The sequence below is a fragment of the Convolutriloba macropyga genome, chromosome 5, assembly GCF_964194025.1.
Source record: "Convolutriloba macropyga chromosome 5, txConMacr16.3, whole genome shotgun sequence".
Lineage (NCBI taxonomy): Eukaryota > Metazoa > Xenacoelomorpha > Acoela > Convolutidae > Convolutriloba > Convolutriloba macropyga.
Genome location: NC_134472.1, coordinates 8,982,648 through 8,998,401, shown reverse-complemented (window position 1 = coordinate 8,998,401; position 15,754 = coordinate 8,982,648). Strand labels below are relative to the sequence as shown.

Sequence of the window (15,754 nt, the reverse complement as noted above, 5' to 3'; positions counted from 1 at the left end):
AAAAATCTTTCAAGCTGATTTTTTCAAAACTAAACCCAGCAAAAATTTAAATATGGAGCCGACATCAACAAAGATAATCAGAGAATCTGTGAACATCAGTCAGCTTAATAAAGCAACAAATGGCATAAATGAATAGATTACAACCCCTGTAGTCCTTGGAAAACTTTGCCGTATAATAAAAACTATCTGCAATATTTACGTTGTAAACTTAGCCAGCAAAAAGGCTTATGACAACAACAGCATCTTGGACAGATGGCGCAGAAAAATCAAAATAAATCTATACAAAAAATGTCATCTTTAGGATTTGAAGGGAAAATAAAACATGAGAGATGTGACCTATTAGTCATTAAAAAAATTTAGTGCATATGTTAATTGTTTGTGGGGAAAGAATATATTTCAAAGTAGCCGTTTCGAATTGCTCGTAAATTGATTGATTTAAGTTATAGATATTTGGTGTTTGAGCTCAAACTTTTGATCAATTTTAGAGGAATCACAAACAAACTTTTGCATGAACTTCGCTATGAAAATTTAAAACGTCTCTGCATTCGTGATTTATTCATGAAATGGAGTATTTACTCAAAATTATGCCTGATCGTCCCACTTTTACAAAGGAATTTACTTTTGTCACATTGGAGGAGAAGAATAAAGAAATAAGCACACGCTTTACCAAAGTGATGAGAATTATTATCAATTGGACCTATGAATTAAAGATATCAATAAAGATGACGAAATTGAACAAGATACCAGTACATGGTTTATCCATTATTCAGTGAGCCTGTTTTAACTCACGCGGGTGGGCCCATTTTAGATACCATACTTAAGATCATTTATGGTTCCATCCACTGAGGGCAAAATTAATTCGGGTATGAGCTTAACATGGTATCCAAGATACCACACATGGTCGGGTGTATGATATCTAAGATAGCCATTAAAGTTACTCTATGGTGTCTAAGATCACAACTAATGGTGACTCTATGGTTTCTAAGAAGACCATTGATTGTATGCTCATGGTATCTAAGAATACCATTAAAAATCCGGTTATGATTTGGTTTCTAAGAAAAGCATTCGTGGTGGGTATATGGCATATTTGAGAGAAAAAACTGCACGAGTAAGGTCCAAATCATCCCGAAATTAGCTAGAACTTCATAATGAAACAGGATAACTCTAACTGTAGAAACTTCTTGAGAAACTAAAGTGCTACTTGAGAAACAGCAGGTCAAAAACAATGAATAAACACATTGAAAAACCTTGAATCAGTTTATACCTTAATCAAAACTTTTCATTAACGAAAGTTTGAAAGATTTTGAAGAAAACTCTCTTCGTCTTGCCATAATAACTTCAATATTTGCAGAGTGTAAATTTTTTAGAAAACATGCAATTTTCTGCAAATGTTTGCAAAAAAAGAACGGAAGCATAAACATAACCGACTAACGAGTTCTCTTTTTCAAGCTTTAAAAAGTTTCAACGGCTCATAAAGATCCATAAACTTGTAAACATCATAATAATTTTCCGAAAATTTAAATTCTATCGAAAAATTGCTAAAGCTGGAGTCATTAAAACTTTATAAATAAACAGGATAATTCTAACAGTAGAAACTTCTTGAGAAACTACAGAGCTACTTGAGAAACAATAGGTCAAAAACAAGGAATAAACACATTGAAAAACTTTGAATCAGTTTAAACCTTAATCAAAACATATCATTAAGGAAACGTTGAAAGATTTTGAAGAAAACTCTCTCCGTCTTGCCATAATAACTTCAAAATTTGAAGAGCGAAAGTTTTTTAATAAACATGCAATTTTATGCAAATGTCAGCAAAAAGAGAATAGAAGCATAAACATAACCGCCTAACGAGTTCTCTTTTTCAAGCTTTAAAAAGTTTCAACGGCTCATAAAGATCCATAAACTTGTAAACATCATAATAATTTTCCGAAAATTTAAATTCTATCGAAAAATTGCTAAAGCTGGAGTCATTAAAACTTTATAAATAAACAGGATAACTCTAACAGTAGAAACTTCTTGAGAAACTACAGAGCTACTTGAGAAACAATAGGTCAAAAACAAGGAATTAGCACATTGAAAAACTTTGAATCAGTTTAAACCTTAATCAAAACATATCATTAACGAAATGTTGAAAGATTTTGTAGAAAACTCTCTCCGTCTTGCCATAATAACTTCAATATTTGCAGAGTGTAAATTTTTTAGAAAACATGCAATTTTCTGCAAATATTTGCAAAAAGAGAACGGAAGCATAAACATAACCGTATAACGTCGGGCGAATTGCTCTAAAACAACGAGCGAGTGGTAGGCTTTGTTAGTAGCTAGCCACGGGTTATTGAGGCTAGCTTTAGTTTGATTCAGCTCTGAAACTTTTAGTTTTCTGGCCTTGTTAGTAAATAAATCAAATAAAAAACTGATATTTTAAAAATTTGTATAATATTGCAAAAACTAAAAGAAAAGCTTCCAGATTTTGCAGTGAAAAGGTTCAGAACTATTTTTTGTCTCTCGAGTTATGTCAAGTAACCCATCTGCAAGACTTGAAAAGCTTCGTTGGCCAGTTTAATGATCGTTAAGCTCAGAAAAGGACGAAAATATTCAAAAGTTTTGAAAACAGTCACAAATTTTAAAAGAATCTTGCAAAAAATTCAAGATATTAAAGTCTTCAAAACATTTTAATTGTCTCAAGAGGCTATCCAGTATCTGTTTTTCAAGCTTACTGCTAACAATTCAGTCATTAAAAGATTGATAACCATTCCGTTAACTCTAGAAACACTGCGAGAGTTTATTATCAAACCTTGGAGGAGGTCCCTAGGACCCTGGTGCCGGAAAAAATAATAAAAAAATTTTTAAAAGATTCAAAAAACTTGAAAAAATTGCAAATGTTTTTATAAAAATTGCTTACATTGACATCTTGAAAAAACATTCCATTACATCTAGAAGCCATGCAGTAGCCTATAGTCAAAACCTAGAGGAGGTTATGTGGCTCTTGAGGCTAGAGAAATCTAATAAAAGGAAAAAAATCAAAATATTTTGCAAAAAATTGCAAGTTGCTTAAGAAACTGGTCAAATTTTTGATAATAAAAGTTGAAAATTAATCCATGGCCAAAAAACATTTTCCAGTAGTTTATTATCAAACCCTAACGGAGTTGTTCTGCTAGGCTGAAAAACCTGAAAATTGATAATAAATATCAGAAAAATTGAAAACAAAATTGCAATCTTTGTAAAGAAAAAAATCCTAAAATTCTTGGTTACTTGGCTCTTGAGGCTGGAGAAACCTAAAAACAGACAATAAACTTCAAAAACTTGAAAAAAAAATTTTTCAACAAAAAAATTGCTAAAATTTGTCATATGAAAGCTATACAATGGCAAATAAAAATTTTTCAAAACTTATTATCAAACCCCTAAGGAGGATTGTTGGCCTCTGCGTCTGGAAAGACGTGAATAATTAAAAACAAATGTCACAAAAATTTTTTAAAAAATTGCGTTTTTGTCGAAAAAAAATGCTAAAATTCGTGATGTTAAAATGTTGAAACCATTCCACTACCACTAGAAACTATGCAGTAAACTATTATAAAACCCTAGAGGAGGTTTCTTGACACCTAGGACTGAAAGAACTCAAAAAATGATAAAAACTTTCAAAAAGCATGAACAAATAAATTGTGAAATTTAGTATAAAAATTGCGTGTTTTTCGCGATCAGTTGTTCGTCAGTAGCCACGGGGGGGGGTGCACCGGGGGGGTTGATGGGGAGGGAGGATGGAGTGGGAGGGGGTGGGGTGAGCAACAGTGGTGTGGGGGCAGCAGCCCGGTGGGGCGCAATAGTGGGGGGTCAACTGTGGGGGTATCTTCAACCTCTAAGAACAGCTCTTCACACCATAAGTATAAGTCTCCAAAACAGTTTGATTTGAGACACAGCTGAAAGGCTCTAAGAGCACTTAATGCCTGCTGGGCGCTACCTGTTTATCCGGTTTTTGAGGACGAAAAGTCAAAAGCGTCAGACGAAAAAATGGTCAAGCGAAAAATCGCAGAAAAAATGACCGACAGGTGTTATATAATTGCTACAAACTTCGTTTGAGGGCAATTAATCATCTGGCAATATCCTGCTCCCCAATTTGCTTTTTCAAATATTGACGTCCGTTGAATATAAGCCAAAAATTGCCGAAAACACAGAAAAACTCAAAGTTTTGCAATTTCCTGCAGTTTGATGAGTTTCCGGTCAAGTACAAAAAAAAACATGAAAACAGAACTGGGTTATGCCTTCTTTAAAATAGAATAGCATCAAAAATACCCTTGTGACTGTCTTGATGTTTTGCTCATGTTTTCCAAATGATTGTTTTGACTGATCAGAAGAATCATTTGGCTAGAAACAAGAAAGAATCGTGTTAGAGCAGAAAGCAGTAATGACGTTGTCAAATCAAGAACGTTTCTGGTTAAAATGTATGAAACTTCTCTAGTTTTTTATCTGAAGCCTACCTAACATGTTGTGAAGAACTTCTTCCAGTCAAAATTGAAGTTGCTGATCACTTCGCTGGAAAATGACTGAGAGAATTTGATTGGATTAGAGTGTCAGCATTCGACAGGTGTTTAATGTGTTTTATTAAGTTCACAACCGATTTCTCACCTCGAGAAAAAATCGATGAAAAATCCGAGTTTTTTAAATCACCTGTACAAAAACATCCAATACGGCGACCATGTCCACTTCAGAGACAGTTCTGATGGAGTTGATGAAGAGTCCAATCTTGACCTCATCTGGTCTCTCTCCCTCTCTGGGTCTCACGTTCTTGTTGTACTCAGGGTCCACGAGGGTAAATGTGGAAGATAATGGAAGCAGAGACGTTATCAGAAAAATCATTGGGGTGCGTAAGAAGGCCATTTAAATAAATATTCAGTGGGAAAAGATAAAATTGAGAAGAAAACGTATAAGATATAAGCAATCTCTGGACTTTAGGAAGCTACAACAAACTCGGGTTATTTGAGAACAACGTTCAAATTAATTTGACAGATTAGACCTCATGTAATTATTAATTTGTTTTTGTCAGCAATTTATTAAAGAATAAAATTTCATAACGATACTTGTTCCGGCCTAAATACTACCCAAATTATCAGCTATTTCGGGTTGAACTCATAAATCAAAAAAGTTTTTAAGTACTTGAAATACTACAGCTTTGTCATAAGAAAGTTCTATGAAACTTTTTCATAAATGGAAGTTCTATGACTACAAATTTTCCATGAATGGAGTTCTACTGGTGTAGCTTGGAACATATAAATCGTCTTCACATATATTAAATTATTCACCTCTTATTTCTGATTGCCCAAAAACTATTATCTGAGGGTTATATTTCTATTGAGATTATAATAATGATTAATTCTTCAAAACAAAAATAATAATAGACGTCATTAAATTAATTTCTTGGAAACTAGATGATGTTTATTTTTTGGTCAAACGGCGAACTTCTTCATGTAAGGAAAAGCCCTAAAAGTTTTCTGGAGATTCGTTATGTCTCGAATTTCTCTGGAATTATGCAGTTAGAAACCAAACGGCTGTTAAAATTAATAGTTACAAAACAAATTTTCCATCAATTCCCTTGGGCTCTCAACTAATTTCTCTTTCTCTTTGGTCTGATGTCATGGCAAATTAGAAATTTCATAAAAATTGCATGTTTTCAGTTCGTATGGTAGCATTGGTATTATAAAATTTAATACCTCTGCTCTCGCTGTTTTTTAACTCTCGAACTTGGCTGCACGACATTTTATTTGGTAAATAGGAAAGTGGATCTATTCTGTCCCCTTGACCCCCCTTCTCACCCCCCCCCCCCCCCCCACCCCCCGTTAGTCGGCATATAACTTTTACGCCACCCCCCCCCCACCCCGGCTTTGTGGGCGTATAGCTTAGTGCCCCCTTTTACGCTATTCTTTTTACGTAGTAACGTACGTGCTGCGAAACACAATTTACAACACACTGGGGGAAACAATAGATTCAGAAAAGCTATATATAAATGAGCAAAACAGCAAAATTATACAAAGTTGGTATCTATGATTTTGATTTGAATCTCCGGAACTTATAAAATTAAGAAAGTCCAATTTATAAATAAACTATAAGTTTTTCTTCACTTAGTTCCGCTGATGAAAATAAAAAGAAAGAGGCCACATGAAAAAAAGCAAGGTGAGAGATTTTTTAATTAAAAATTAAAATTTAATTATCAGTTTTCGTTATTGCGTTGCTGTGGTTATTTCTCCGATCCTATTTTTTGAGCTTAAATTTTTTATGTCCGCTACGCTGTCAGTGTGAGGATGAGCACTCACTTAGCCATAGCTTTTGGTCAACCGCAGACTACCTTGGTTGTGACGCTTGTAGAGAGTTTCAGACTTAAAAGACCAGACTTGAGAGAGCACTTATAGAGGACCTCTGAAGGCACTTTTCCTCACACAAAAAGCAGTCTGAATTGTGGGGATAAATATGAATGGGCAGCTGAAATGTTGAAAATCGATGGTTCAATCTATTTTTGCTCTCTCTTATTACGCAGAAGTATAAAAAATAGTTTTGAAAATCAACTCCCTGACGTCAATCCATTTCCATTTGTACAAACTTTCTATTTAATTCGAATCATCAGTTTCAGAGACCATAAAAAGATAAAGTTTGTAGGAGTTTCAGCAAACCTATTAACCAATGCACTATTTGTATTAATTTCCTAGGTGCTTAATGTGTAGAAACTATTGAAAAAGCATAAACCCGGCCATAATTTGAGTTTTATTGTAAAACAGTAAAGTTTGTAACAGCAACAGTAAAATTTTAGCTCAGATAAATTTACCAAAAAAAGAGCATTATGAAGAACTAGAAGTTGAGAGATAACAACGGGCAAAAGTGTACTTTTTGTTTTAGGTAGTGAGAGTTAGAGTTAGTGTTAGCTACTAAACCAGATGATTTTCTCACACGCCATCTTAACTTGTGAACTAATCCAAATTCAATTGCAACAACTGAGAGGAAAATTTCAAAATTATTCGGTTTCTTTTATTGCAATTTAGCTGAGCCGCTGAGCTTGTGTTTAGGCAAAATGATGTCCCGTAATTAATACCAGCTATTACCAAACATCAACGAAAGTTTTTAAATTAAAGGAAACTGGGATCTTTTCCGTTTCTGTCCCCCCAGCACGTTATGCAACCTCCAGTTACAGAGCTAGTGCCGTTACATATTTAATCATAGTGCAAAAATTCGGCACGTGCGTCTGGGGGTGAAAAAAATGCACCAACTAAGCTGTGGGGGCACAAACGGAAAAGATGCGGAAACTGATGTCAATAACAATTGTTCTTGGAGAAACTCATAGGATTTTCGGAATCTGTTTTGGCTTCCAGTGTTTTTTATGACCCCCAGTTACAAATTATATGTTGTTATATAGCATGTTACAAAGTAAGAAAATAGCACGTGGGCCTGGGGTCATAAAAAATTTGTGCTCACTAAGCTGGGGGGCCGAAACAGAATAGATCCGATTTTCGGGTGTTTCCCATTATAGCCCCCCACCCCAGTTTAGTGGTCAGATAACTTATACCCCCCCCCCAATCATGGTAAATATACCATAATGGGGGGCTATATTTTCATGGCGGGGATATAATGGGAAAGACCCGGATTTTCTTACTTAATAAATGAATTTACGAAGCTTTGCTATCTTTTCGGCGAAGAAGCAATGGATAGAGACTGGATCTATTTTTTTATCTCGCCAAGCTTTGTGAACATATAAATTATGAGTACCAAGTTGCACGTGCTATTTTGTACATATTAACGTGCTATACAACACACAATTTGGAAGTGGGGCAAAAAATTGCCAGGGTTTTGAAACAAAACAGCTCCTAAAAACCATACAATTGTCTGCGAAAAGTGTACATCTTAAAACAAGCTATAATAACTCAGGGTGGATCTATTCAGTCCCCGGAATAAATATCAGGGATTTTTTTCCGTTTGTGTCCCCCAGCTTAGTGAGTGCATATTATTTGCACCAACCAGACGTACGTGCCATCTTTTTACACAATGATTTACTGTGTAATGGCACGTGTTATGTGACTGGGGTGTGCATAACGTACTGAAACGGAAAAGATCAGATAGAAGAGTAAAAGAGCTGCCATAGAAGTTTGTCACTGTTTTGCATCAGTTAGTCAAAATTCTTATGCGATTGAAACAGTTGAATCAATTAATAATGTAATAATTTCTTAACAAGAAGCTCTAATTACCTGGAAAATCTCAATCATAACACTCCGCTTGTTATTTAGACCACAAAATTTTGTGTTTCTCCGCGCTGTGCATAAGGCAACAGTGGCAAAAAATAGTGATAAAATTTTTTCACCTAACGGAAGTAAATACGTCGCGCAGGGATTGATTTCCCCCAGTTTAGGGGAGGGGAAATTGTTACCCTACTCCCCAATCGACGCTTTTTTCGTACTAAGGGGCTATATGACAACACATAATTGTTCCGACCCTCTTGAGGGGGGAGGAACTATATACTCAACTGGGTTTTTTTTTTGTTCCGTGAATTTTCGCCGCTCGATATATTCATCGTAGAGAGTTGAGACTGGTATCATTAGAAAGCTCGTCCAGCGTAGAATATGGAATTAAAAAGATTTTTTTAATTTTCGTTTTCTACAGGGAGTTATCGAGGCTTAAACTTCTGAGAAAAGAAGAGTGAATTCACGTTGTTTTTATTCACATTTTCCGGAATTTTTGCCTAAATTTTCGTCAATTTTGCTAAAATTTGTTATAAAGTTTAAGAATAGTGTCGTTGATTTTATTTTTGAAGACGAACAAGCATTTTTGATTGTTTTGATTTAATTTTTTGGTCAAAAAATCTGGATAAACATTTCAAAATTTAGCCTTTTTCATCAACAACAGCACGAAATAAGCTACTTTAGTCCACTTTGATTAATTTTGCCTACAGTACACCCCCAAACAACACTCATACAATCTTTGTAGACTCAGAGGGGGGCTATTTCTACTTCAGAGTCCGCAGAGAGTGCCTTGTAGTTAAAACTTTGCCGTTTTTTGCTAACTTTACTCGTTGATTATCAAAAATGCAAAATTTAATTTGAGTTTCAACTCAGAAATTATCTATATCTACAACATTCGAAAAATCAATTGTTCTTAACGAACAATAAGTATTAACAGGGGTAGTTTTGGGCCATTCTTGGACTGTTACAATCCAAAAAAAAATCGGGTTGTAATCAGTCGGTCTTTTTTTTTTAAAAAAAAAGACTTTTTTTTTAATAATAAAGAACAGAACATATCAAATCAAAGCTCAGGAGTGATAGGTCCAACCAATTCGCTTGCTAAACAGCTCCAGGCTAATGCATTTAGTTTTTTAATTGAAAGTTTATGGTCGTTTCTTTTTTAAAAATAATTGACTTTTCAATAAATAATGGCTTAATTAACTTTTCCTCTATTTTTTTCTTAATTTGTTCAACTTCCAGCTTAGTGTCAGCAAAAAAAGACTGCTTCTTCTTTCTACTGAGTTAAAATTTATTCTTGGTTGCAGTTTTTAGCCTGAAATTATTGTTTTCGGGCTTTGATACTACAAGATTTTAGATTTTTGTTTGTTTTGATATTTGCAAGTTTTTCACGTTTTCTAACTTTGTCACATTATCACATTATTGACAGTTCTCATGTCACCTTATTAGCATTCAAATGAAAGCACAATTGAACATATTAAAATCCTGAAAGATATAAATCATCGTTTTAACGGCCTCGACGCCTCTTTCTTGAAGAAATCAATTGAATTTTTTAATTTTGTCTTAACTGTCATTTATACTTTGTCGTTTCGGTCGTATGAAATTTCCTGTATAGTGATAGCTTTCATTGGCTTTTCATGGAGGAATAGAAAAACCGATATTCTGATATTAGCAGATAGCTGATGGCTTTTATGACTTTCAAACCCATCATTTTCAAAAATTAAAAAAAGAACTTTTTTAACTTCGCAATTTTCTTCTTTTTATGTTTCTTTTTGTTACCTAATCTCGTTAGTTGATTACAGGGCAAATATGACATTATGGGTGTCAAGGGAATAAAAGGGATTGGTGTCCCAAAATCTTTTTTTTAAAGATTTTGTTATGACCTTACTGGCTTCGACACCGCTTTTTCACAAAAAAAAATTAAATTAATTTGATTTATGTCATATTCGACGTTCATTTTGTAGATGCAAGAAATATTCTGGATAATTACAGGTCTCGAGCGTTTCCTTTTCATGGAAAAACGACGGTACTTAAATAGCTCTTTTTGTAATTAATGCCTTTCATGACATTGAATGTAATTTTGTTTCGAAAGAAAAATTAAAAGTATTACATACTTTAGCACTTCGCTTTTTTGTCTACTTGTTACCTATTCTTACTAATGAATGGCCACGTACTACATTATAGCTGTTTGAAGAAGGCGCAATCAAATATATTTTGAGTGCCAAAATTTGGCTTGACGGTTTTGACAGCGTTTTCTGGCAAGTTTCAATTGAAATTTTGTTTGTTCTTTGTTGTTCTTTTTAGCCGCTCTAAAAAATGAATAAAGTCAGGTCCTAATGCCCTTCTATAGAAGCAGTGGTATGCGCAAATTTGTGGTAATATTAATTTATTCCTAATGGTATTTATTACTTTGAAGTTAATTGTTTCAAAAACATAAGTTAATTTTTTTTACTTTTCTGTTTTTGTTCTTTTTTGTATAATTGTTACCAAACTTTTTTATGGACTGGTCGCATATGTTTTCTGGTGATTTATAAGTTATTTTTGTTTAGTTTCAGGTTTATCTGACGGTATGTTGACTTTGTTATTAAATTTAGTTTTTAAGAGGGACATAAATTTTTTGATGTAATTAATGTTTGTTGTTGTTGTTGTTTGATTTTGCTGTTCGTTTTGACTCGCTTTCTTAATATTGACCTATTACAGCAATCTAATGCATCAATTTTTACTCCACTGAGTTATTTGTTTTGGAGGTTATCTTATCGTTCATACAGAATTTTTTGAAAAAGACTTGGGCTTTTTTGGGATTCGCAAAAAATAATTTTTGGGTTTTTCTATCTGTTCCTCACTTGGTAGACAATTATGCCAAAATTGTGGATGGGCGGGTCGGAACCTTATGTGCCATTGCACATTACCGAGCCGCCTTGTTTGTAATTGAGGGTCATTGGTTGCCCATCATTCTAAACCATATATGATATTTATTATTCGTATAAGGTCATATATGATCTGTCGGATTTTCTGGTAATCATGCAAGAATCATATAAGAATCATAAGAGCCTTAAATTGTGTAATTATTATTTTTGAAAGAAGTTGCAAAACTTTCATAGTAAACTTACAAGGTAAAAAACATTAACGTAAAACATTGACAAAATGCAGGGATAATGTAGTCTGAAGGTACATGGTGCTTGTTCATATACACAAAAACGACAATATTACGGTATATCCTAGCTTAGAAATTGTTCTTGATGTCGGGTTAGCTTGTCTTTTATGGTACTTTGACGTTTCACAATAGGTTGACGAGTGACACTGATAACGAAAAAAGTGAACTAGGAAATAAGTTACGATTTATATGACATCAGATATACTCGTTGTATGACTCCTAAGAAATGGCAACCCGGGGGACAAAATAGATCCTCGACAGTTGATTAAAATCTTACCAAAAAGTTGTTATTGCCAATTCGATATAATTAAACAATTAAGCTTCTCGTAAAAGTCTCATTATATCCCTATAGCAAAAAAAAACATCAAGAATCATTCATGTACTCAAGAGCCACATGTTCAAAACACAATCTAGGCTACTCCATCAGTCAGTTCTCGCATATTGTTTTTTAATAACGGTTTTTTTTTGTTTAAAAACGTAACTCACGCGCCAAAGTAACCATTAAAAACAAGTAATAAATGAGAACTCAAGGATCGTTCAGGACAAGATGTGCTACAGGGAACATTCGGTTGCAGTAATGTCAACCTCGCGACTTGTAGCAATGTTCGTTTTCGCATAATGTGTAAGAGAATTTTTTAAGCAATAGGTTGTAAAATGATCAGAGATTGGATCTTCTGTTCCCAACATATTCTGGATTTTTCCGTGTTATGGTTGGTCGCCGAGAAGGTGTGAGAGTTGTAAGATAAATTTGCGTTCAATTTTCATAAGATTTGCATTGATGGCGGTGAATATGTTGTAAGAAACAAATCCGCACAATTAATTGAAAAATTAATCGCTCATTCGCCAGAAATTCTTATACATAAATTCTCAAAATGTCCAATTTTTCTGATAATGTTGAGTGAAACTGTTACTAACGTAATGTAGAATCTGATGAAAGTTAACATCAATCATCACTTTTTACATATCTTTACGCAACGAGTTTCAAATATGGAGAGTTTTAAAAATTCCAGAAAAAAATGTTGTGCAAAACCGTTTATTAATGTGCACTACTATAATTTCTATGGTTGGCTGCCGACGGTATGTTTTTTCGCTTTTGACCTTGTTTTTGAATATCCCTAGTATTTTAAACCGCCTGTATTTCAAGTTTGTTCAATTGTGTTAAAAGTACGTTTTGTTTCTCCTAAACTATACCCCCAAGATATGAAGCATTTCAGTCGCTTGCATCACAACATTGCCTATCTAAGTAATGTATACCAGCATTAAAACTTTAAAAAATAGCGAGACGCTTGATAACAAATATTTGTCCATGAAACTTGCTTACAAGTTATATGACTCAAAGATTAAGTGTTTGAGAAGTTTGTTCTTCCGGATCGATAAATGGAACAGAATACGTAAGATCCAAAAATTGACCCATTTTGGCCGTTCAAAATTACAGAGCCAGCATGACATCTAAGACTTAAAAATGGTTTGCCATCCTCAAATTTTTAAAATTTATTAATGGTCAAATTCGCATTAAACACCGCAATTAATCTTAAAAATACGGATGATTTTCAAGTTTCCCCAAAAAATGAGAATGGCAAACCGTTTTCAATTCCGGAGCTCATGCTGGCACTAAAAAGTTTTAAAAAGACTAAATTTTTCAAACTAACAATTATTGGTGGCAAATAGATGTCAGCTAAGTAAAATAAATGCATATACCTCTTTAATCAATAAAACACGACAATGAAAAATCCCTTCTTTTTTACGCCACAATTGTAAAAGCAAAACATTAATATATTTTTAGGCTTGATAACAAAAAAAATATTTGACGACTGATTGCTGCAGTAAAGATCTCAATGTTTCTTCTGCTGGCGTACAGCATTCAACCAAATTTTGAATTGTACAAAACTTTCCGATGACTTTAAAAGATCTGTGTTAGAAATACCATGGAATGTTTTTTGATAGTTTACAGAGTGAAGTTGGGAAAGCACATAAAAATATTTGCAGGTTAACAGTAAGGGCAAAGTGCATTGTTTGGTACGGGTAAGGATTTTATATGTCTTAGGAATATTTCAAGCCGTAAAAATACCAGCTGCTCAAATTTTACTATCTGGAAAATGAAAACAAAAATCCATGTCTTACTCGATTAATATTTTAGCACAAAACATCGATATTTTCTCACAAGAGGGCCCAGCATTTGTCCTAATAGCATAGAGGAAATCATCAAAGTGAGATCAATCTTCATAAAAAAATTCAGTAGTGATTTTGAGCGGAGAAAGAACAACGATTGTCACTCATTAAATTGAGAACTCTTTTGGTTTTTGTTACAGTTGAGGAACTTCGATGGATAATTGTTTTTAGTAATGAATTTTTCAATCTTTCTGTCTGAATATTTCGTCGAACCTAGGTATAGTTTTGGATATACTTTTAAAGAAGTAATATTCTCACATTAGATTAGTGTGCCATTGTTTTTATTTTTTAATTGTCAAATAGACAATGGAAAGTTATTAAGTATGAGAGTTCAAAACACAGCAAAATTTTTTAAAACGAAAATCATTTGTCCGTCTATACAATTTATCATGTTAAACAAAAGAGCAGCCACAAAAAAGTTGTCAGCTACAACGTTCAAGGCTTGCATGAATCGTTGAGGAACGGTAGCTTATAATAAAATAAGAAAACGAAGAGAGCAATTTGAATTATATCTTAGCCACATTCGCTAAAACCATGTCAAAAAAAAAATCATCTGTGTGAAGTTCTTGCTTCTGGGAAGTTTTCAGGTCTGTCAACTTTTTGAGGATTTAAAAATTTCAAAAAACGATTGTTATGGTTACCGTACAATTGTCATTGATGGTTTCGCTAGTGATAAATCTAAATCATTCAACGCCCTAGTGATGAGTGAATTAAAACTTGCAAGATTCTTGCACAAATCTTGCAAGATATCAATCAAGGCAAAAAAATAAATCAGAGTACAAATATTTTAGCAAACATCTTTGAAGCGCATTATTGTTTATTGAACAAATTACAAAACCGAATTCAATAATAAAATTTGAGCACGGAATCAAAATCTTGTAAGAATTTTGCAAGTCTTTAAATTCGGGAAAATTTATTTGTAAATTTTTGATAGCTAAACCTAACTGAAAACGAAATGAATTGACCGATATCAGAATTTTTGATCGGCAGATCTGAAACTAATTGACTTTTTTCATAAACGCCTTTTGAATATGAAATCTAGCAAGAATCCTCCGACATAATATCAGCTATATTCTTCATTTTACAGCTCGACCGGTCGCCCCCTGTAGCCAGGTAATGGAATTAAAAACATGCAGGTTTCTTGCAAGCGAATTAAAAAGCTTGCAAAAATCTTGAAAGTGAATGGAAAAACTTGCAAGAATCTTGCAAGAAGATGGAAGCCGTATGCATTCTCTTGCAAGATCTTGCAAGAAAACTTGCAAGATTCTTGCCAGTTTTTCGATTTATCGGTTACTAGGGCGAACTTTTATGGTAAATAAACTTGATGTCTTTTTTTTAAATTATCATCTTTTTCATTTTTTTTCTTAAATAGTATGTTTTGATAACTAAAGTTTACTTACTATTAGAATTGAGATTTGAACGATATCAGATATTGTTGATGAAAATTTTTGGACCGTTGTAAATTTATCTTTTGTTTTCGTTGTTTGAATTTTTGTTTTTGTTGATTAAAGTTGCAAGAAAAATCATTACTTTATAAAAAAATTATCTATTATGGATGAAAATAATTCGACTGAAAACAACGCCAGTATCAAAATTATTCCAATATTGCTGTAGTAATACCTTCAAAGTGCGTAATAACTATTTTGTGCGTTTTTTGGTTCCGATTCCTTTATCTTTATACCGGTTAACGAAAGTTTTTGATGAGAGGCTTTGATCGCAACCATTTAAAGCAAGCTATTACCCTATAAATAGCGGGGACATCAAAGAACAAATTCAGTGGCCTGTTTTGGATTCATCCAGCTAGGTTATTTTTTAAGATAAACTAAGATAACCCCAATAAAAAATGCCAGACTACTATTTATAGAGTTAGGGTTGTGTGTGTGTGTGTGTGTGTGTGTGGTGACAATCTAAAATCACTAGCCGCCCAAAAGGGTTGACCACTTATTTCCGCTTTCTATCAATTGTTGCCTCAAAGCAGATGAAATAGCTGAAGTTTTTTTTTTAGTTAGGCCTCTCTTTTATTCTCAATTTACCTTAACAATGCTAATCAAAGTACTTCAAATTCACATTCGCAACCATGCGTAACTGTATTGAACAATTCATAATATGAAAGGTAATATGTATTCGTTTTGGGCCGCTGATTCTGTTTATTGAAACTGGAAAATGGAAATCTAAAATTTAACCCCAGCTCAGGGTCTACAATAACTCGATACAAAAATTTACCAA

The 15,754-nt window shown here is 33.6% G+C and overlaps 1 protein-coding gene across 4 annotated transcripts in view; it reads right to left on the bottom strand.

Moving 5' to 3' along the window:
• The window catches only part of LOC142339763 (glycine receptor subunit alpha-2-like), a 42,186-nt gene extending 26,835 nt beyond the window's left edge, over positions 1-15,351 (bottom strand). The window contains exons 1-2 of one of the 4 annotated variants that reach the window (XM_075390019.1): positions 15,270-15,351; positions 4,661-5,080 (exon numbers count right to left, since the gene is read on the bottom strand). In XM_075390019.1, coding sequence (XP_075246134.1) covers positions 4,661-4,870 — 210 coding nt within the window. In that variant the 5' untranslated portion in view covers positions 4,871-5,080; positions 15,270-15,351. Of the gene's footprint in view, positions 1-4,660; positions 5,567-11,845; positions 12,169-15,269 lie in introns of those variants that run through there. The other 3 variants (XM_075390023.1, XM_075390022.1, XM_075390021.1) reach the window with 3 other exon arrangements.
• Between the last annotated feature and the right edge of the window lie 403 nt (positions 15,352-15,754).